The sequence below is a fragment of the Lutra lutra genome, chromosome 2, assembly GCF_902655055.1.
Source record: "Lutra lutra chromosome 2, mLutLut1.2, whole genome shotgun sequence".
NCBI classification, from domain to species: Eukaryota; Metazoa; Chordata; class Mammalia; order Carnivora; family Mustelidae; genus Lutra; species Lutra lutra.
The window spans coordinates 94958087-94982997 of NC_062279.1; the positions used below are offsets into that span (position 1 = coordinate 94958087).

A 24911-nucleotide genomic window follows, 5' to 3' on the forward strand; every position below is an offset into this window, starting at 1 on the left:
GCCTGACACATAAATGACTGCTCCTCTATGCCATTTCTAATTCCTAGTACTTTCTAAAATTTCTTCTCTTAAGCTAACACTACAGCAAGCCATTCTCTGATTGCTATACTATAAATGGACTATTCTCAATGAGGTTGCCTGGGAATCTAGTGATAGTATACATTTTTTGAAATTAAAGTTCTGTTAGCTCTTCAGTGATCTCTTTTGCCACATTACTTATAGAAGCCTATTTCAAGTTAGAGCAAGGTTGTCTCACAGAGGTCTGTTTCCTGTATTGTATTTCCCGGTAGAAAGAAGAGCTTGTTTATTTGGATTTTTCATCCACATTCCAGGATACCCTTCTCCTTCCTCTTCGGTTATCAAAACCTAACTCTCATTTATGACCTACTTTATTTTTGTTTCATCAGATATTTCTTAAGCATGGACTATGTGCCAATAAAAAAATACGTTAAAATGCTGCCATTTTTTAAGGGAATTAAGAGTTAATGTGCTCCTTTAGCAAAAAATGTTTCAAGTAGTTCAGGCCGAATTGATCCCACTCACATTAAAATGTGTGCTTTATTTAAATTTAAATAATATTTGCATACTTAATCATTTTTTCTTTTAAATAAATATCTTGCCTATATTTGATTAATATTGAGTAACCTAGACTAAGGCAACTGTAAACTCCTGAAGAATGTGGACACCTTGCATTACACAGCCTTTGTATTACTTTGGCAAAGTCCTTAATAATTGATTGAATTACTGATTATAGACTTAATCTCTGCATGATTATAATCTTTAGTAATCCATTAAGTCAAACTTTATACTTCAGGATCTTCCAAGTAAAAAAGTAGAGTTGTGTGAATAAGGATAATATAAATTACAGTAAAGCATATAACTTTGCTGTTGAAAAGGGACTTTTGCAAATATGTTTTCCTTTATGATTACCAAAAACTCTATGAGGCAAATAGGGTATAATGATCACTGTTTGCTTCATAAGTATTTGTGTTGGTAAAAAGCAGTAAGAACACCTTTGAAATGAAATCTTTAAAATTAGGGAGCCTCTCATTATGTTATTACTACTGGGGTAAAACATTTCTTTGTAACTGAAGCATCTAACTCTCATTAAAACAATTTTCATGGATATCATTTATGGGAAGAGTTCAGGACTGTATGACACAGAAGGTGTTATGAGCTATAAAACATAGCAGGGTTTCACAGAAAGACTAGTGAAAAAAATGTTACCATAAGAAATGTTGTTTCCAGAGGTTGCTTCTTTGATAGTAATCCACATGGATCCTAATTTCTTTGTCTTTCTCTTTAAAAAGAAAAGAAAAGAAAAATTATCAGTAATCAGATTCTCCTTTTTTGGAGAGCTAGAGATGGAAGAAAAGGCAATCAGTTTAGTGATATATATAGATATTTATATCAATTTATATATCTATCTATTTACATAGTACATTAGAAGAAAATGTTTCATTACAAATAAATAAATTTTTCTTTAAAATGGTCATAAATCCTTACACAGTAGAAAAACAAAAAACAAAACAAAACAAAAAATCCAAAATACCAGGACACTTTAAAACACCCATTCTATAGATAAAATCCATCGTACTCCTTTCATTGTACGCTTGCAAGAGTATTCACCAGTGGCGCCTAACCCCACATTAAAACAGGAAAATAAAAATGTCCTTATAATGAATAAAAAAAAAAGTGTATAAAGACATTTAAAAAATAGAAAACCTATTTCTATTGCTAGGACAAAATGTAAACAATTAAGTTAGAATGTGCCAACTAGAGGAGATACTGGTCAATAATGGAAATAAGAGAGAGAGAAATGTTGGTATGGTGTCTCCCAGGAAACCATCTAGTCTAATAACCATCTCTAATACATGAAGAAACTGAAACCCGAAGAAAGAAAGTGATTCTTGCCCAAGGCCCAACAATGATTCACATCTGAACCAAGACTAACAAATCAGGATTCCTCACATACAACCTAGGTCTTTATTATAAGCCAACACATTTCCCCATGCTTTTTCTCTGAAAGCAACAGTTCCTAGGCAATAGCAGGAGTAAGGGAGGCTTGGTTGGTTGGGATGTTTTGGTTATTGTTGTTTTCTTCTCTCTCTCTCTTTTTTTTTCCCATGCTGGTGTCAATGGTTGAAAGTTTGTCATGTCAGCCTACTGTTTCAATTTTATGTCTTTTGTTGGAAGAAACATTATCTTTGTACATTTAAGTGAATTGTACACAAAGAGAATTAGTGTCAGAGATTTAAATGCAGGCCTTTTCAACATAGTGCTGCTTAAAAAAACAGAAGAGAAGGGAGTCCACGTGACTTACGCTGTACTTTTCAGGAATTATCTCCTTTCACTTCAAAATTGCTGCGAGCAGTGGCCAAGCTAACTATTAAATAGTGTTTCTGACCTTATGCACTGTTCCATAGCTCTGTAAAGTATGTAGACAGTTTTTCCCCCAGAAATAGAAATGCTTCTGATACTATGTTGAAAGGCATTATTAGTGAAATTAGAATATAATAACAAACTGCAGATGGTAAAAAATTACTTCCTGGCAAAGAATAAATCCAAGTGCATTTTATGCTAAGTGAAATGTGATTATCCATAAATTGTGATAGTGGTGATCGATTCACAAATGGGTAACTATGATCTAGCTTCTGCTGCCAACCATATGTCTTAATCAGATCAAAATGAAATCACAGATGAAAGATTGAGAAAAAAATTAAATTATTTTACAATGAATTGGAAAATACTACATTAGAAAAATCATATGAGTTTTAATGCTTGCTGTAATAAATTATAGAAATAGCCATTTTAGTTCATTTAAAAACCAAAATGAATGCTTCCGCTTAGTTTAAAATTATCTAAAACATACATAGTATTAAAAGATGATTTTAATCAAATAAAATTTTAGGCACTTTCAAAATGAATATTTACAGACTAAAGAGGTAAAGGGCTGCATTTGATATATTACTACTGGAAAAGAATCCCTGAAAAATATCATTTCTGAAGACAGATTAAATGTTCTAATCTATTACATGTACTATCATCTTCATGCTTTTAAGAAATATTTACTGAGTTCTCCTACATGCCAAGAACATCTGAGTTTTAAAAGAGATGCGCAATAGGGGTGCCTAGGTGGTTCAGTAGGTTAAGCCTCTGCCTTCGGCTGGGGTCATGATCCCAGAGTCCTGAGATCGAGTCCCGTATTGGGGTCCCTGCTCAGCAGGGAGCCCACTTCTCCCTCTCCCACTCACCTTGCTTGTGTTCCCTCTCTGGCTGTCTCTCTCTGTCAAATAAAATCTTAAAAAAAAAAAAAAAGATGCATAACATCTCTGCTTTCATGGAACTTATATATGCTAGTCCTATCACAAAGGAGTATCAGTATTTCTAGATAGTACACACTGAAAATGCTAAAATATTTTTGTTATGAAGGACAGTTCTTCTCACTTTGCCCATCTTACTATTGTCAACACCACATAGGATTCTTCTTAATCAGCAGGAGCAAACGGTTTCTGAGAAATAGGTAAACTGTGAGTAACATTGAAGTGAACTACTAAGGCTGAAAGACCATTTGTAGTGTACCTAAGCTATCTTCCACCACATCAGATTTGGAGAAAACAGCTATAATGTTTATTCAATTATTCATTGATTCAGTGTATATTCATTAAATGCCTACAATAGACTGGTGTCTGTCTAGGTTTTAGTCATAAAGCATTGAATAAAATGGACAAAATTCCTGCTCTGATGTAGTTTCTATTTTAGTGGGGAAGAAAGAGTAAAATTAAAGAAACAAACATATATAAAGTCAACTCAGATAATTATAAATGTTAAAGAAAAAATAAAGTAGGTCATGAGATAATAGCAGGGATATATAGAATGAGGGGCTGTAAGGGCAGAAACCTAGCATGAGGGAACAGGATGAAGGTATGTATGGGTCAAAAGTACCCAGGCAGATGGAATACAGAGAAAAGAGGGTGAGTGGAAAAATGAGACTATTGTGGCTAAAGTAGACAGAGCAAGGCCGAAGGCAATTGTTTACATTAGAATTATGGCCAGCAGAAGCTTAGAGAAGGCCTACCAACCATGAAAAGAAAGTTCCCATGGAGAATGAGTTCTCTTCTTACAATGCATGTGCCTGAATGACATTGCTATCAAGAAATAAAATATCAGTGGGGCACCTGGGTGGCTCAGTGGGTTAAAGCCTCTGCCTTCGGCTCAGGTCATGATCTCAGGGTCCTGGAATCGAGCCCCACATCGGGCTCTCTGCTCAGTGGAGAGCCTGCTTCCTCCTCTCTCTCTCTCTCTCTCTCTGCCTGCCTCTCTGCCTACATGTGATCTCTGTCAAATAAATAAATAAAATCTTTAAAAAAAAAGAAATAAAATATCAGTAAACTAAGTAAAATCATTCACGGTGATATTTAGAAACACAGCACTGGAGAAGGTAGTGTTTAATCCAGAAGACTGCCATGTAAAGAGGTAATGGTCATGATGTAGGCACTTCCAGAATGTTATCAGAATGATCAAAGAGTGATTGGACATTTCACTTCTGCTTGCGATGTAAAAAGGTGCAAAAAATAGTTGTTACCACCATAAAAATGAGGGAAAAAAGGAAAAGTGAAATAACCATCAAAATCATAATTTTTTTTCATGCCACAACATTTCTCAAAGTAACCAAAGAAACCAAAATTTAAGGAGGGGCAAGCTTCTTCAAGGACAAGCAAAACACAAAAACAGTCTGGACTTTGAAAAATACAGGAAGGAGTTTATTACCTTCCACACAGGCTGGGGGAAATCACTTAGAATTTTTATGAATTTGTAGAAGCCACATGTGAGCTACTGTGTGTAGAATAGCTGGGCATCCCAGACACAAGGGGCAGTTCATACTCACTTATAAATTATTGCCATGGCCCTCCATTGAGTGCTAGTAAGAAAGCTGGGGTCAGCACGGTATCAGATTCAGCTCCCCTCCGTGGTGAAGGCAGGCTGTAGGCTAGCTGGCTGGCTGTAGGGAGGCGGGTACAGTATCTCTGTCACTTATCTAGCCTTTATCAGCAACAAAGGAAAAGTCTTAAGGTGTTGAGTAAAAGACAAAAAAAAAAAAAAAAAAAAAAAAAAACCGGGGGTGCTTGCTATGATCCAATGCTATTGGTGCACTGGTCAAAGAAGAAGCTTGCCACCTCTCTACCCATAAAAAACATCTTGGATCCAGGATCTTTTACAAATATCAAGCAGAGGTCTGCTCATTCAGAGAAGCAGAAAACTCTCTCTTGACCCACCATCAAAGATAAAAAGTAGTGCTTATCTATCAGAGATGTGGGACAGCAACATTGGGGAAGGTCTACCTTCGAGGCCAGCTTCACAAGAGCTGGCTGAGGCTGAGGCTGCCGGTGGACCAGGCCAACAAAGACCTACTGCTGAGTAACCTGCCGTCTAGCACAGGGGCTGGATCCAGGACACAAGGGATTCCACTGCGGTATGTTTGAGAAGGAGCCCTCGAAAGCAAAGGGAGGTGCAGAACACTGAAGAAAATCTGGGAACCCAGGCCCCATTCTAAATACAAAGTAACAGCAACCCGCTGCGAGAGGAGTTTGAAGCTTATGGTGCCTTGCACATAGTGATGTCAGCAGCAAAGACACCGCATATCCAGATCAGTTCCTGACTAGATTAACTCACCCACACGCTGGCAGCCCGATAGGAGGAGAAATGAACCAATGTATTCTATTTACCTCAATCTTTGCTAGCCAACAGTCCGTCTAAAATAATGAGGCACACACAAAAATGCAAGGAAAAAAATTGTTTTTTAAAACATGACAAAAATAGACTGAGCTGTATCCCAGATGTTGGAACTATCAAACAAAAACTACAAAAATAACTATGGTTAACTATGCCTGCCAGGTAGGTGAATAACATAAATAAATAATAGGTAAAGTTTAGCAGAAAAAGAGTAAACTAAAGCAAAGTACTTAAAGGGGAATTTATAGGACTAAGTATATTAGAAAATATAAAGGTCTAAATTTGATGATCACAGCTTCTGCCTTAAAAAAATAAGAGTGAAGTAAACTAAAATTAAGCAGAAGAAAGGAAATTACAAAGAGCAGAGTGGAAATCAATGAAATAGGAAACTAACAAACAACATAAAAAACGGTAACAAAAATCAATGAAACCAAAAGCTCTTTCTTTGAGAAAGTGAATAAAATTGATAAACCTCTAGCCAGACTGATTAGGAACAACAGACAATACAAATTACTGGTATCAAGGTGAGAGGCAACATCATTACAGATTCTACAGATATTAAAAGAATTACAAGGTGTTATCATGAGCACCTGTATGCCAATAAATCTGGCAATTTAGATGAAAGGGACAAATTCCTTGGAGGATACAAACTACTAAAGTTCACGCAGAAGAATTTAAATAAGCCAAATATCTTTGTTTCTATTTATAAAAGTGTTTTTATAGTTAAAAACCTTCTCACAGCTGAAATTCCATGCCCAAAAAGTCTGACTGGTGAGTTCTACCAAAGATTTAAGGGAGAAATAACACTAACTATGTGCAGACCTTTTCAGAAAACTGAGTAAATATTACTGCCTTCCAACTCATTTACTGAGGGCAGCATTAACTTTGCAAGGACGTTTTAACATTCATAAACAATCAACTAAATTTCCATAGGAGAAGACCAAGAAGAAAAATCCATGCGACCATTTTCATAGATGCAGAAAATCTTTGACCAAATTCAGTATCCATCCCTGACAAAAACTCTCAGCAAACTAGGAATAGAAGGGAACTTTCTCAACTTCATATACAACCTGGTAAATAAAATAAAATAAAATAAAATAAAATTACAGATAGGTCATACTTAATTGTCAAAGATTGAATGTTTCCCCTCTAAGATCAGGAACAAGGGAAGGCTGGCTGCTCTTATCACGTCTATTCAGCATTGTACTGTACTTGACAGTGCTATACGGTATGAAAGGAAATAAAAGTCATGCAGATTGGAAAGGAAGAGTTGCAACTGCCTTTTTTTTTTCTTTTGAAAATGATGTGATTGTCTATGTAGACAATACTATAGAATCTACAAAAAAAAGGACACTAGAACTAACAAGTGCCTTTAATGAGATTCATAACACAAAATCAATATGCAATAATCTGATGTATTTCTATATTCTAGCAATAAAAATTGGAAATTAAAATAAAAAAGTACTATTTACAACAGAATATACATACATAAAATCCTTAGTAATAAATATGACAAAAGAAGTGAAAAATCTAATTCACCAAATACTCCAAAATACTGTTTAAAAATTTTTAAAATTTTAAAAAGACTATGTTAAATGAAGGTATATACCACAGTCAGGAACCAGAAGAAGCAGTATTGTTAAGATGTCAAAAAATAATACTTTGTATAAGCACTAGGCCATTGACAAAATAGTATAATGCAAACATAAATAGCATGGTGGTAAGGGAGCATGTGGAATGACGAAAGCTGTGGTGGCAAGGGATGGGAGATGGAGGTAAGCATGAAAATGTAGGCTGGGTGGGGCGCCTGGATGGCTCAGTTGTTAAGCATCTGCCTTCAGCTCAGGTCATGATCCCAGAGTCCTGGGACTGGAGTTCCTCATCAGGCTCCCTGCCTGGCGGGAACTTTGCTTCTCCCTCCCCCACTTCCCCTGCTGTGTTTCCTCTCTTGCTGTGTCTCTCTCTGTCAAATAAATAAATAAAATCTTAAAAAAAAAAAAAAAAAAAGAAAAAGAAAAGACAAGACAAGACTGGGACTAAGACATTAAGGGTTTTGTGTGCCACACTGAGAGTTTAGGCTTTTTTCTGACAAAACTTGGAAGTTATTGGTAGTTTCATCTGTTTTCAACTTCTAATTTTAAAGTAGTTTTAGATCTATAGAACAATTGCAAAAATAGTGCAGAGTTTCCTTATATTCCTCACCCCACTTCTCCTAATATTAACGTCTTACATAACCGTAATTATCAAGCACAGTCAGTTAACATTGGTTCAATATCATTAACTGAACTATAAACCTTATTCAAAATTCACCAATCTCTTTAATACCTTTTTTTTTTTCCTGTTCCAGGATCTTATTCAGGGTCCTATATTAACATTGATTTGTCATTTTTCTTTGGTGCCAGCATTCTATAATATTGTGTCAGTATTTTATTAATGGCCTTTAAAACACAGAAATAACATAATAAGAATTTTAAAAAATAGATATCCTTGTTTACAGTGTAGAAGACTGGAGAACGTTTAAGCTGGGGGGGGTGGCTAGGAAATCATATCATCTGGGAGACAGGTTTCAGTAATTGGGTTAGTAGTGATATAGATTGAAGTAAAGACTGACAGTGACTATTTCAAGAAGAGAATAATTTTGAGAAATACTTAGGAGGTGGAATTAACAATACGAGTCAACCAAAGTTTGATGTGAAGGAGTATGGAGTCCAAGAGAGAGGAATAATTGAAAATGACTTCTGAGTTTTGGCTTTGATATTGTGGGTAAATGGCAGTAACTTCAGGAGCATTTTATTTCTGTTTTTGCTTGGTCATTCTGTCTTCCTCTTACACAAACATAAACACACACATCCTCTTATCTTTTTCTACCATGATCTTACTCTTCCTTTTACAAGATGTAATTTGCTAGAGTACATTAAATATTCTGTCACTCGTCTTGGAAGAATCAGTTCTAATTCCAAGATGTGCCATATTATAAAAGAATAATAAATTTAATAACTAGAATTTCCATCAAATGATGGAAAAACTTTTGAAGACAAACATATAGAATGATATGGATCATCATTCTTGTCACAATAATGTTTAATCCTCACACTTTGCTGGCTGGGATTATGCAGATAAAGATCAGATATCACCCAGATCAACTACAACAACATTCTCTGCTCATCTAGTTTCCTAAATTCTTATTACTGTATCTTTCATCAGCTGATGATCAGCTGCAGGGTATAGGATAGGGAAAATGTTGTTTTAGATAAACTAATCATAAGTCTGGAGGCTGTGGGGAAAAGCCTTTTTAAACATGGGTGAAGGAAAATATATCTGACAGTAAAAGACTGACAAATCTGATTACATAATAATTTTAAAACTTGTTAAGAGCTATATAAATTATACATAAATTTAAATTACAAGAAGAGGTCAAGGCAGTTATTTAACATACAAACACCAGATAAGGGGTTGGTACTGAAAATATGTAAAGCTCTCCCTCAAATGACCACAATACAAACAAACCCGGGCAGGGTTCCTATTTCTGGACCGCCCCTGCATTCTCTAGCATTCTCTCTGCACTCCAGCTACCTAGCTCTGTTCGCCCTCCAGTAGCCCATGCTCTTTCTGCCACAGAATCTTTGCACATTCTCTTTCTTCTGTTTGGAAGTATCTTCTTCACCCTTTTCCATCAAAGTAACGTCTCTTCACCTAATTAGTTCTTACTTATCCTTCAGAATGCAGCTCCAGATTCACTTCTGCACAAAAGGCTTTCCCAACCCACAGTTTAGGAAAAGTGCTTTGGGCTGTCAGAATAATGACCCTTGTTGGCCTAGCAACTACTCAGGATATCATTATACATTCATTTGAATATGTTTTGCCTCTCCCATTGTATATTGGCCTATTTTTGACTACCCTGCGTCCTAAGTTCCAGGCTCTTGCCTGATACAGTATGTGTATTTTATATTTGTAACATATAGATGTATACGTACATAGGTGTGTTCATTGCAGAATTGTTACTGACACTAAAAGGGAGGAGACTAATTGGAAATTTCCATAAATAGAAGTCTATGAAAATATGTAGTTGGAAGGTTGTAAACATAAAAATCCACATTCCAGCCCTCTCTCCACTGCTTACTGGAAATGTAAAAATGAGCCTCAAATTAGTGTTAAATAAATGAGGATAAGGGTTTTATCAAATGTAGCCATGTACTGGTAAAGTAATCAAGTGCAAATAAAAACACTTTATAAAATCCAAACCACTATACGAAGATAAAGAGATATTTTCTCATTTTTTTATATTATGTCATTTATTTTTATCATTTTTATCACATCGGTGTTAGAGGAATCACTTTAGGGATTGATTGAAACTATACTCAATACTGTGTAAATTCTTCTTAATAGTTTGCTTCACCCTTGTTAAATTTTGTGTATATACTCTTTCTATTTGGAGCTGAAACATAGGATTAATCCCTTAACCCCAAACACAAAGGGAAAAAGCGAAAATGGTATCGTAATTATTCTTTTCTCTTTTACATCCAGGAGGCTGAAATGTCCTGAATCTTATAGTAAGTTAAGTGACTTATACCTTTTTATATGTGACTTTGTGTTTGAAAACTGAGTTTTTAGTTCTCTGTGGCCCAGGATTAAAGTCTGTGCTAGATCTGAATCTCGACTCTGCCTCTTTTTTTTTTTTAATTGATTTTTTAAATTTTATTTTATTTTTTTTTGTTTTTTGTTTTTAATTTTTTTATTTTTTCAGCATAACAGTATTCATTATTTTTTGCACCACACCCAGTGCTCCATGCAATCCGTGCCCTCTACAATACCCACCACCTGGTGCCCCCAACCTCCCACCCCCCACCCCTTCAAAATTCTCAGATCGTTTTTCAGAGTCCATAGTCTCTCATGGTTCACCTCCCCTTCCAATTTCCCTCAACTCCCTTCTCCTCTCCATCTCCCCTTGTCCTCCATGCTATTTGTTATGCTCCACAAATAAGTGAAACCATATGATAATTGACTCTCTCTGCTTGACTTATTTCATTCAGCATAATCTCTTCCAGTCCCGTCCATGTCGCTACAAAACTTGGGTATTCATCCTTTCTTTTTTCTTTTCTTTTTTTTTTTTTTTACAGCTTTATAAACATATATTTTTATCCCCAGGGGTACAGGTCTGTGAATCGCCAGGTTTACACACTTCACAGCACTCACCATAGCACATACCCTCCCCAATGTCCATAACCTCACCCCCCGAACCCCCCTCCCCCCATCAACCCTCAGTTTGTTTTGTGAGATTAAGAGTCACTTATGGTTTGTCTCCCTCCCAATCACATCTTGTTTCATTTACTCTTCTCCTAACCCCTTAACCCCCCATGTTGCATCTCCTCTCCCTCATATCAGGGAGATCATATGATACTTGTCTTTCTCCGATTGACTTATTTTGCTAAGCATGATACCCTCGAGTTCCATCTACGTCGTCGCAAATGGCAAGATTTCATTTCTTTTGATGGTTGCATAGTATTCCATTGTGTATATATACCACATCTTCTTTATCCATTCGTCCGTTGATGGACATCTAGGTTCTTTCCATAGTTTGGCTATTGTAGACATTGCTGCTATAAACATTCTGGTGCAGGTGCCCCTTCGGATCACTACGTTTGTATCTTTAGGGTAAATACCCAGCAGTGCAATTGCTGGGTCATAGGGTAGTTCTATTTTCAACATTTTGAGGAACCTCCATGATGTTTTCCAGTGTGGTTCACCAGCTTGCATTCCCACCAACAGTGTAGGAGGGTTCCTCTTTCTCCGCATCCTCGTCAGCATCTGTCATCTGCTGATTTGTTAATTTTAGCCATTCTGACTGGTGTGAGGTGATATCTCATTGTGGTTTTGATTTGTATTTCCCTGATGCCAAGTGATATGGAGCACTTTTTCATGTGTCTGTTGGCCATCTGGATGTCTTCTTTGTAGAAATGTCTGTTCATGTCTTCTGCCCATTTCTTGATTGGAATATTTGTTCTTTGGGTGTTGAGTTAGCTAAGTTCTTTATAGATTTTGGACACTAGCCCTTTATCTGATATGTCATTTGCAAATATCTTCTCCCATTCTGTCAGTTGTCTTTTGGTTTTGTTAACTGTTTCCTTTTCTGTGCAAAAGCTTTTGATCTTGATAAAATCCCAATAGTTCATTTTTGCCCTTGCTTCCCTTGTCTTTGGCGATATTCCTAGGAAGATGTTGCTGCGGCTCAACTCTGCCTCTTAATAATCATGTGAATTTGGAGAATGCGTTCAAGTTCACTTAACCAGTTTCTTACTTGAAAATGACAATAATAATAGCTCTTCTGCATAGAGTTGTTATGAAATGTATATGGAAAAATACAATGACTTATAATAGGTGCTAGGTTAAATGTTTAGTCCATGTCAGGCTTAGACCACAAATGAGAGATTCATGCTGGCTCTAAGTGAATAAAAAGGTAGTCGACTGAAAATTATCCAGTTGAACTCATTGGATGGCTGGTAATCAACCATTTTAGCCATTTATATTCCTTTAAAGAAGAAATTAAGTCCTAATGTTTTAATTATAATTAAATGATTTTTTCCCATAGTTTAATTCCTAAGTAGATAATTATGATTGATTGGACCTTGTAACACTATTTACATAGAAAGACCATCTTTATTTAGAAGAATTTGTTCCAAATTATTATGTTTTTGGCAAACTACTTGATGATTTGTCAAATAAACTCTATGTTTGTTATAGCCACCTCTCAGATGGTTGCTAAAAGTCATATTTGCAAATAATGTTAAATGTCTGTATAGGCTGAATGTTTTGTGTTACTATATTCTTACAAGTATGAAAGCAAATGTCAGGTGCTTTTTGGTGGTTCAAAAAGAGAAGAAAGCAATTATCAACACTGGGCTTGTGACTTATTAATGAATTAAAGAGAAAAAAAGAAGTTAAATTCAGCTTTTGTAGAAAGAATACAAATCTTTCTCATCTGCCATGGAAGCTTACCTTATTTTCTCATTTCTAAGAGTTCACTGATTATAACATTCAATATTGATTGGTGATTGTTTTCTAGAAAAATAATCCAGCATGGGGTTGCCTGGGTGGCTCAGTGGGTTAAGCCTCTGCCTTCAGCTCAGGTCATGATCTCAGGGTCCTGGGATCAAGTCCCACATCAGGCTTTCTGCTAGGCAGGGAGCCTGCTTCCTCCTCTCTCTCTCTCTCTCTCTCTCTGTCTACTTGTGATCTCTCTCTGTCAAATAAATAAAATATTTTAAAAAAATAAAATAAAAAAAGATAATCCAGCATATTAAATATATTGATCAATTTTAAAACAGACCCTGATTTCAGATATGATAAAATACAGAAGCTACACACATTTTAGAATGGTGGAAATTTGGTACTCTATATTTGAATTGGAGGAACTTGAAAGAGTGAAGACTCATTCCAAGAATAAACTTCTTAGTTTATTATTAGAAATAAAATGGGGACAAGGATCACCTTTTGGGGTACAATAATTCTTATTAACTCTGTGTACTTCTTTTCTTATACCTCACCCCCACTTGTGAATTAAAAGAATTAGAAAAATAGGGAAATTCCACTCCCCAGTTATGGTCATATTGTCAACAATATCACTGTTAAAAAAAAAAAAAAGTAAGAGAAAGTCAATAAATATTAGATGTTCTGCAACAATCACATTAAAGAATATTGCAGTTACAGTCCACCAGTCTCATGTTTTCCTGAAAGGGTCACACATCAGAACTACTCAGATAATACATCATAATGCAAATACACGACCACTAGCCTGTGATGAATAAAGTAGGACTTCTAGGAGTAGACTTAGTCATCTGTATTTATTTTAAATCTCCACTTTGAATTCTGATACAGAATTCAGAGATTTTGAAAACACTATGGTGAATAGGTTGGGAGATCTTTGAGGATGGAATCTGTCTGTGCACTCTCTGATCTCCAAAGAAGTTCCTGGCTCACGGTTAAAAGTTGATAAATGTCTGTTGTAGAACAAATGTATGAATGGAATGTGCTAAGGTCCTGATGTGATTTAAAATCACTGAAAGAGGTTATATCAGGACAAATTGGTCAATACAAATGAGTTAGAAAATATATCACCGAGAATAAATGTATTCAAAAAGGTGGTGCTATCCAAAAATATTTCACTGAGTTCTCCTTGAGAATTCAGTAATGGGTAACCGATTTCAAGACCCTTTATAGATTTTACTTTTAATCCGATTTTATTTAATAAGAAAAATAAGACTCAAAACTGATTAGTTACAGAGATTAAAAAAAAAGAGTGTACATGAAAATCATTTAACTTAAATTTACACATTTATACAGAGAACTTCATTTTCATAGGTGCTGAGTGACCCAAATGGGTGAAAGTGTTGCTAATTGTACTTGCTATTAAAAGAAGAAGGGTGGGGAGTGGAGGAGGAGGAAAGGAAGGAAGGAAGAGAGGGAGGGGGAAAAAAGGGGGTGCTTCCAGCGATTAGTATATGCTTCAAACACCTTCAATAGTGTTAAAGTAGCAGATAGCTGGAGTCACAAAACCAGCAAGAGGTTCAATATACTCTATGTTTTGAAATGTGTATGTCCATGTATACGTAAAATAAATAAATCACAGGAGTTGAAATAATAGATGGAAAGAAATATGCCATTGAGAAGTCTTTGTTTTAGATTCTTACAATAAAAGGGTGGTGGATACCCATAAAAAACACACTCTGGTCTTGCACATTCAGTTTCACACTTCTAATAACTGAAGAATGCATTGTATGGAACTAAAAGTCTAAATAATGTGGTTTCCAAACAGTCAATATGTGGAATTCTTGTAGCAAAATGTAGATTGCCTCACTAATCTTTGTTTCTGTTTTTGGTGTAGCCCTTCATTTTCTCAAGTCTCTCTTCTGCTGCCATGAGTTATAATCTCTTTTTTTATGCTAATCTTTATATAGGGCCCTATAAAGGGTCAACCTCCAGAGCATATAAACATGTATCTTCTCTTCTTCAGCCAACATTTTACATTGGTAAAATGGGGCAAAATGGGTGTCAAATATCTCCTTGATAGGTTGCTTTGTAGACCCATTCATATATGTGCCCAACCAGCGTTGTGTTTTGGGTCAACCAGTTTCAATTCATTTTAGGCATATGGGCTCTTCCTTTTCTTCTTAGTGGATCAACCTCTTTTTACCAAACTTGAAAATAGACAATCTCCAATTGAGCTTTTGCCTATGGAGACCGGTCTATCCTTTCTTTACCACACAAGATTTTAAGGTTACCAGTATCATTCACTTACTATGGCAAAAAGCATTTTGGATGATGAGTTAGAGTCTTGGATCTTCTATTTATTTTAAGGGGGTACCCTATGTTTTCTTGACAACCGTGAACAACAGAAGGTTGAGCACTATAATGGGATACATGTCTAAGACTTGCAGGCTACTACTTCTCCTAGTCTCTTCCTATGAGAAACCTAACACCGTGATTTTGGTAATCTTTCTTTTTGAGTCTCAAAATCTTTCTCAAACTAGTGTTCCAGAATGCCAGCTTACCAACCCAGTCACAGATAGCATAGCAGTTAAAGATGATTTTCCAGCCCTGGACTACCTAATTTCTAAATTACCTTTCAGGTTTAATATTACATGGTTTTCTGATTGCAATTTTTGAGGATTCCTATTTTGATTTTATAGAGAGTTTTCAGTCATTCTTGCTTATATATGTAACAGGATAGATGATACCAAATAGTAATAAAAGTAATACATTTGTTTATATAATAATTGTTTCTAGTACTTGCTTAGTTTGTGTTCTTACTAATAGAGGTTAATAGGAAGTAACATAGTTGGTTTGAAGAAATCACAAAATATGTACTAAAGCAAATTTATATGATAAATAACAATTTATATATGACTCCAGAGTTTTTCTTTTTAAATATGAAAGTTAAAATAGGCGATTTTCATATGTGACAGCAATATAATACTTTAAACTGAATTCTCTCATCTCAGCTTCTATACTTAAACTTTATAGTTCTTATGATAGATTTATGTAAACTGTTGCATTTATTTGATCATTTTAAATTACTGTAATCTAAACATAAATTTCAATTCTGTATACCTTAAGATATTCTCCATATTTTGATTTTAAATGCTAAATGAGCCAAACTTTTAGACAAAATCTTTTTTAAAAAGTGAATTCCTATTTGCTTATATAAATCAGTAATGGTCTTATTTCCTACTATGAAGCGGCAAACTTTTGACCAGTGTTTTTGCCTAAATCCATTGAAAGTATAACTATAAATTCATAATGCTTTTATAAATGTTGAATTCACAAATATGAGTAGGTTTTATGATTTTACTGAAACTTCAACCTCTCAGTCAGTTATGGCCTAAGAAGCATTCATCCCTGATGCTACCTTTCAAATTCATTTGAAATTGTATAACCTGTCTTATGCTTGAAAATAATGTCCCTGATTATTATTAATTTATTTTGTATGTACTGGTTGGCTTAAAATTAATCATAATCCATTTATTTGGTGTTTATATGCATGTCATTTGTATAGTATTTCTAAGCTTGCCCTTTGTCAGCCTTCATTAGCTGGCCAGTTAATAACATGGAGGTACTTCTCATGTAACTTTGTTTTCGATTCTTTTAAAAAAAACTGCAAAACAGATTATAATAATATATATAGAGAGAGAATATTATACCTACAATGCCTAAAATCTAGAATAATGCCTGGACCAATCGTAATAACTGGCCTTCTCAAATAAAATTTATTTTATCTTGATTCCATCTGAATTTATTTTTGATTTTCTTTCTAATCTCTTGCCTTCAGAGATTGGCATTATGAGATCACTAAGATATCTTAACTCTTATTAAGACTTATTAAGCGTTAAGACTTATTAGGGGGTACCTAGCTGGTTCTGTCAGTAGAGCATGCTACCCTTGATCTCAGCGTTGTGAGTTCAAGTCCCACATTGGCCACGGATATTACTTTTATTTTTTATTTTTTTTTTAAAGATTTTATTTATTTATTTGAGAGAGAGAGAGAATGAGAGAGAGAGCATGAGAGGAGAGAGGTTAGCGGGAGAAGCAGACTCCCTGCTGAGCAGGGAGCCCGATGTGGGACTCGATCCCGGGACTCCAGGATCACGACCTGAGCCGAAGGCAGTTGCTTAACCAACTGAGCCACCCAGGCACCCCGGATATTACTTTTAAAAAAAGAGAAAGAAAATTAAGACTTATTAACTTTTTTTTTCTATATATGTTATGTCTTGATACATACTTATAATATATATTTGACCCAGTTTTAAATATGTTCTGAAGTAAACATATATGCATATACAGAATAGTTAAAATGAAATTAAAACACAGATAATAAATCATATAATAAAGATTAGAAATTGTTCAACTAGAAACCAGAATGAGATAATTGTTGAAACTCAATATTTGATTTGACCATGAGTTTTCTGACTGCCAAGGAAAAGAACAAAAAACATTTTCATTTTTCCGGTTTAATAAGAAAGAGTGTCACTAGACTTTTAGGTACCAAAATGGCTGTTTTCTGTAGCCAGAAATTCCTTACTTAAGCCTTTCATCTTCCGTTTATTCATTCACCAATTTACATATTATCTGCTTTTTGAAAACTTGCATTACATACTCAACGAGGAATTGTCTTTTCTCTGAATTTATACATTGCTAATTATAAAAGTATAGCTGTTACTAATTGAGTGCCTATCATATGAAAGGCAAATAACAGACACTGAATTATCTCCAATCCTAGCAATAATCCTGCAAGATTCATGCTATTTTACCCTCTTTGCAGATGATGAAACTGAGACTAAGAGAAGCAAGTAATTTGCACAAGGTCAAATAGCTAATAAGGGCAGAGTTCCTTAGCTGAATTCTGGTAATACTCTGTAATTATAGGATTTCTTCATGGAGAATGTTCATTTAAAAAAAAAATCCATAGCTGTGTAATAATTCCATAAGCTTTTTACAATCTTCCTCCAAAAGAGAAGTTATATGAAACCCATTGACATTTGAATATTACTCTGCTTTCTTGCAGCCTGTGAACTTATGAATCAAGGCATCTTGGCCCTGGTCAGCTCCATTGGCTGCACGTCAGCAGGGTCCCTCCAGTCGCTGGCAGATGCCATGCATATCCCCCACCTCTTCATACAGCGCTCAACAGCTGGGACCCCAAGGAGTGGCTGTGGACTCACCAGGAGCAACAGGAATGATGACTACACTCTCTCTGTTCGCCCACCTGTCTACTTAAATGACGTTATCCTGAGAGTGGTCACAGAATATGCCTGGCAGAAATTCATTATATTTTATGATAGTGAATATGGTAAGTGTTTGTGACTTGTGTGAGTTTTATAATATTTGCGTGGCAAGCAACTTCATTAAATCTTGAAAAACTTCAAGGAGCTTACTCATTGCTATCTGCGGTTTTCTTGTTCTGTCATAATCTTCTTACAAATCTAGCAGCAAAAGCAAAAAGTTTTGTTAAGTTCAAGTTCAGCTGTTTGTATTAAATCACTTTGAAGTCAATTTAAAAAATAAATACCTGTACCTAATGCTCAGTTTATAAATGTTTCTAAAGGGAGTCTGACTCCAATATATCTTGAATGTTCAAATATTGAGAAGTCATAAAGACAATATTTTCTTTCTTCCATTTTCAAAAACATTTTATCTTTATAGAATAATAAAACACTGTTTTGGACAGATCCTGGAACACTGAAAATAGATGCCTACTCATATTTACTGGTTAAAAAAAAACTGACATATTTTACAACCTTACGCTCTTTGAAAGTAACAGTTTATATTAGTTAATAGCATGGTATTTTGTCTGCAATATGAAATTTCACAAAAATGCCGAGTAGTATGAAGACACTTAATTTCTTTAATTTCCCAAGATAAAACACAAAACATTAGCCTTATTTACTGTAATTCAAGAAGAAAATACTTAATCTCAGTATTTTTACTTGTGTTACATTAAGAAAAGTGAATAAAAATGGTAACTATATTATTTATTTTTTCCTGAATAAATCTGTTTTCTAACTGACTGATCCCAAAGATGTTCAAATTTAGTTTCTCCAGTTTTTGTCATTAGGGGGAATAGAGATGGATATCATAAAATGAATGAAAATTAGCAGGTCTTCATGAAGACATATATTTCAAAACATATGTTTCTTTAGAGATTTGCCTTAATAAGGACTCTCAGAAAAATATTTTCTATTCAGTCTTGATGAGTCTGGTTTTTATTTTTTTATTTCAAAAAATCAAGACGATTTCACCATCTGTACTACAACCAATTTTTTCTTAGCAAATAAATAAACATTTAAAAATAATGGTTTTCTTGTCATAATCTACCCAGCATTGTGAACAATATTGGAGAACAGTTACACAAGAGCGAGCCAGAAAGTGGCATCAATAGAACTGAGTACAAACAGGTTGGCAGAAATCTGGAAAGCAACGAATAAGAACCCCTGTGGACTCCCAGGGAGGGAGAGCAAGTGGCAGTTACATTTAGCCCTAAATGTTCAAAGGTCGCATGGGGTTTTGGCAGCCTGAGTAGCAGTAAACTGGATGGGTAGATTTCAGCCAGAAGTCTGTGGCCCTCTCCAGAAGCACAGTTGTCTCCAGGACGGAAATCCTTATTTTTGTTGCTTAATTCATATTATTTAGGGATCACAGAACAAAAACCAAGAGACTGAAATGAATAAAATAAAAAAAGAAAAAAGAATAATTGGCTCATCAGTAAAAGTAAGGGTTGAACACAAATTTGAAATTTGCTGATAGGATTATTTAGTGAACACTGTAAACTCTACCTCTGGAAAAAATATGTTGAATATGCTTTTGTCAGCTTTCTTTCCATCACATTATTTACGATTTTTAAAACCTTAACTGGCATTCTCACGATCTCTGCTCAAATATTACCAGAAATAATGAATTTTTAAACTGTAAAGCTTTCTTTAATAGGGGGAAAATATTTTTTAGTTAGTCCTATCAAAATAGTCCAGTAAAATAGAGAACAGAAAAGTGTTTGTGGTGAAAGTCTTTCACAACATTAAAATAAGAATTTTACTTTTTCATTATATACATCCATGAAGAAAGAAAATCCCTTGTTGCCTTGTTTCCAAGTCCTACCTGGTTTACACTTAGGAAATTCTCATAAGAGAAGATGTTTTTATTATTGATGAAGTAAATGTTTTTGAAAATGTACACTAAATTCATAGTCATAGAAAATCATTTACATTCATTTGACATTTCTTATTCTCCTTTCCTCTGTTTAATAAGTAAATAAATTGCTATTATCACAGTGTATGACTGAGTCCTCTGTTAGAAGCAAGGTTTGTTTTAGGAATAATAATAATAACAAAAATATTTTATTTTACTTTGATGATAAACTTGCTTTTGACTTACTTTTTAATTTAATAATTCATGAAAAATTACCCTGCTTGTATCCTTAAAATTATTTCCACTAATATTCTTGTTTAACAAAAGAAAATTTCCCTTTGATACTCACAATAAATCTTGCTAGTAAAGAACTGGGCTAGAGTCCAAAATAAACATCAAGCTATCCAAATACCTTCTACCTTGAAGAGGGCTACATGTATTTACATATCCATTCATCAATGTCATCATTTTAAGTTCAAACATTGGAATTATACTTGACTTTTATCTTAGTTATCAGGAATTGCTTTCATTAAGGAATGGATTAAGCATCATCTATGGATGAAATAAGGCATCCTGCTGGAGCCAAATGTGATTGAAGATGTATTTTGCTTATAAAAATATACTTTAAAGAAAAAGAAAAAAAACGAGATTAGGCTTCTATATCCAGTTAATTAGAGAAACACTTTTTTCAAAAGCAGTTAATTATGATTAAGGGCACAGTATAAAAGTCTACATTAAATTCCCTAACAAAGAAAATTCAAGTCTTTGATTCTAAGTAAATGGATGAAAACAGAAAAGAAAATGTGGAAACTTTATTTGAATGGATTGATTCAAGACATTTTTTAAAAGGCTTGAAAAGAGTTTAGGAAGCGTTGAGCTTTTTAAAAGTGTGTCATTTAAGAAATGTTCATTGCTCACTTGCTTAGTGCAATGAAAAATATGAAATAAAAAGTTTTACAGAATGTAGTCTTAGCCCTTAAGAAGCTTACAATTAACAAAAGAGGTAAAATATTTATGACTCTTCTAATCGAGAAAATAGTGTGTTAAGTGTCATGAATGATGCAAACTGAATGCTAATCGTGTTTAATGAAGAAGGTGTTGAATTTTTGGCAGCAGGGATCAAAGAAGGCTGTATGGGTGGACCTTGACCTTGAAAGTTGCCTTTCGAAATGCTAGCTAACTTCCACAATATGTGAGAGACAGTCACGCCAACAGAGAGAAAGTGTGAACAAGTCTTGTAGCAATAAAATATATTAAAAATAGTATCTCTGAACACTTAATTTGCCAGGCCTAAGAATAAGCATTTTACATTAAATCATGTAATCTTCTCAACAACTCTATGAAGTAGGTAATATTATCACAATTTTACAAATAAGAAAACAGAAAACAAAACAAAACGAAACAACTGGTTTACTTGCTCACAAAACACAGCTAAGTATCAGAGCTGAGTTCTAAAATCTGATCAGAGCCTATACTCCTAACTGTGTATAATGAATATAAAGGAGTTACAGTGAACTATTCCCCACGAATATAATAAAAAGGGCTAATCTTACAGAGAGCATTTATTATCCCCAGGCTCTGTTCCAAGTGCCTACACTTATCATCTCATTTAAGCCTCACAACAGCCCTCTGAGGTAGAGGATGATGATAATAATGATGATGATGATGATGATGATGATGATGATGATTTTTGCAAATGAAAAAACTGAGGATGTAAGACATCAGGTAATTTGCAAGTAAGCTGAGAAGCATGAATTCAGACCCTGATAGTCATTTCCATAGTCTTTGCTTTTCACCACTAGGGTATTCTGACGCTATGGAAATAAGAGTAAAATTAATTCCTGACAACTGTAAAATTAAAAAAAAAAGTTTACAAATGAAATACATAGAATCATCTTTATTAAAGAGAGACGATGATGTCAATCCTGCAGATCCTCACTGTATTAATATCATCAAGGAAAAATACTGTATGTTGATTCAGAAGATTGGGTTATCACTGGAAATATGGAAATAGGACTGTCATGGACCAAAGGAGGCTGACCCATCACCACAAACAGCTACCTGCCTGCAGAATAACCATTCTTGCTTTTAAATTTGCCAACAGAATGCAAAGTTCATTTGAGAGACCAATACCTCCCACTGAAAAACTATATTTTTTGGCTCTCTTACAGCTGGGAATTGTGATATAATATTGTCGAGAGCTATGAAGGGTCTGAGATTTTACTTACATCAGTTTCACGGATGCTGGCAGAAAACACTCTACTTCTTTAGACAGATAGAGGACTTTAATGCTCATGGTACAGCAAGCAGCGTGAGCCTCATATTAATGCTGCTTCCTCTTGACCTCATGTCTTATAAGACTACGTGGAGCTACTCCAGTGGATGCTGTACATGCAGTGAGCTTGTATGGCAGCTGAGGAGCCCTGGCTTTGGGAATCTGGATCTTGTATGATGGGCTGCTAAGTAAATCTTGGCATGTCCAGAAAAAGACACTCTCTTCGTTGTAAATAAGTCTCTCTTACCTAGGGAGAGTTTCTGCTTGCATAATATGCCATAAGACACCAAACCTATAGAGAATTGAATCTCCAAAAGACTTTTTTGTTTCTTTGGCATATATATATATATATATATATATATATATATATATATATATATGCTAGTCCTAAGACCAATCTGGTTAATCTTACTGACATGAGGTAAGATCAGATCAACTCAATTTGTCTCTTCTGCATTTATCTAAGGACACTATAAATAAGATTTTTAATAAGCGAGATTGGTATTAACTATGCCCATCAGGGTCCTGGACTCAGCAAGCCAAATAAATACCATGAACTACCAAGAGGCTACTTTAAAAAGTCAGAGAGTTTCCTCCTTAAATTTCTGCAAAACCCTTTTACTTGGCCAGAAGCATTGATCCAGGTACAATGGCATTTATTTGTAATTGCAAAGATTCTACCTGTCTCACAAGGGGAAGTTCTATCATCCAGAACAACCTTGTCCAATGAGCTGAGGCTGACCTGAATGACTTCTAAGGCTGAAATCGTACCATCAATCACTTTAGTGAAATTCAGGGGGAAAAAAATCTAATTGGATGATTCCTATCATAGGGAAGAACACCTATAGGACACACCTCAGTAATAAATCAGATATGGCTCCATGTAGCTCCCCCAAATTAATTAGGTAAGCCTCACTTTAGAGAGACCTCAGTAAAATACTATATTGTCTGGTGCTGGTGTTTACCTAAACACTTTAAAGTCTCAAAGCCACCCCTAATGTGTGACTCATATCTTCAGCAAGGAGGTAACCTTCACACAAAAACTATAGTTCTGGAAGGGCACATGATGTCCCTGGTGTGGTGTGGGAGGGGATTGGGGAAAAGGAAGTTAGGAAAGAGTGGAGGGAGTTAGTTACAGTGCTGGGACCCCCTGAGTGAGATAATAGGGCCTTCAATATGACTTTTGGTATTCCTAAGAGTTCTCAATTCATACAGGATATTTGAATCCAGCTCTTGATTAGGAGGAACAGCCTGAGGTCAGTCAATACAATCTGAATTTAGTGTTTTTTTCGAGGGTTAACAACCTACTGTTGGGCCTGAAATTTCTTTCTGTAAATAAAGTTTCACTGGAGCACAGCATGTTCATTTGTTTGCATGTTGTCTATGTGTGCTTTTGAACTATAATAGCAGAGTTGTGCTGTTGCGATAGAAATAATATAACCCATAAGCCTAAAATATTACACTATGGTCCTTTAAGAAATTGTTTACTAGCCTCTGTTGTATGGCATCAGTCTAGTGATTTTCTTACTGCCTCATGTAATGAATGCAGGTACAGGTAGAGAAGGTATTTGGAGAGACTAACAGGTGTTTTGCAGGGGGACTATATCCCCTGTGGTTTCCAATAGTCTTTTTGATAAAATTAAGGGAATGATGATCAAATCCTGAGTATAGCCCTCTCTGATGAGGAATACCAGATCCAGCAGTCAGTTAAATTTAAGGCTTTTAAGTCAATTTGAAAGGTCTGCACCAGGGTATTTTTTTTCATGAAGAGAACCCCAAGAGTTGTTCTGAAAGACAAAAGTCATTAATGCACATCTATTCTGTCTTAGGGGGCCTAAGGAGTTCCCTTCTCTGTGTTGGAGTTGTTGCTCTCCAGAATATGGCATGTCCCATTCCAAACACTGTAATTGCATTTTTTTTTTTCTTCATTGATTCCTATTTGCACTCAGATCTTTTATCAGGAATGGTCAGGTGCAAGACAGGACATTTTTATAAAACTTATGAAGACCAGTTATGTCCCCCAACTTTAGCCTGCAGTGGCCATAAAGGAGGAGGTGACAGTGTGTTCACCATGTGTTCATTACCCTTATGTTTCAGAATCATGTCAATCCAACAAGAGACTCCAGGAGGTAGGAATCGAATATAAGTCCAACTCCCTTAAGCTCTATTTAAGCCAGGCAGCCACCCAGGTTTGTCTGGGGAAAGAGAAGGAAGCATCACGCCTAGGAAAGGCATCAATGCACTGAGTCCCAGGCACAATAACTACAAAAATAAAATAAAATAATAAAATAAATTTAATTAAAATAAAATAACAAATCAATGGAAAGGCTTAAATAGCAAGCAACTAACTAAATGTCCACCTTCAGAATATAGCAAAATAAGGCTGTATAAACCTGAAGTAGAATAAGTAAAATAATTAAATAAGGGTAGAAATTAATGAAATTAAAATAAACAATAAATAAAACTAAGTCTAAAATGATTAATTCTTGGGTCACCTAGCTGGTTCATTTGGTAGAGCCATGTGATTCTTGATCTCAAGGTCATGAGTTCAAGCCCCATGTTGGGTGGAAATATTACTTAAATATTTTCTAATAAAATCATTAATTATTCATAGAGATTAATAAAAGTGATGAATTCCTAGTGAAACAAATTGTTATTAAAAAAAACACAGAAAACAAAATTTACCAATACCAGAAATAAAAGAAAAGATATCACTGAGGGACTGCCTTAT

General features: G+C 35.0%; 1 protein-coding gene across 1 annotated transcript in view; it reads left to right on the forward strand.

The window, feature by feature from the left end:
* Window positions 1–24911, forward strand: part of GRID2 (glutamate ionotropic receptor delta type subunit 2) — a 1463802-nt gene that overhangs the window by 770523 nt on the left and 668368 nt on the right. The window contains 1 exon segment of the mRNA XM_047717994.1: window positions 17789–18073. Coding sequence (XP_047573950.1) covers window positions 17789–18073 — 285 coding nt within the window.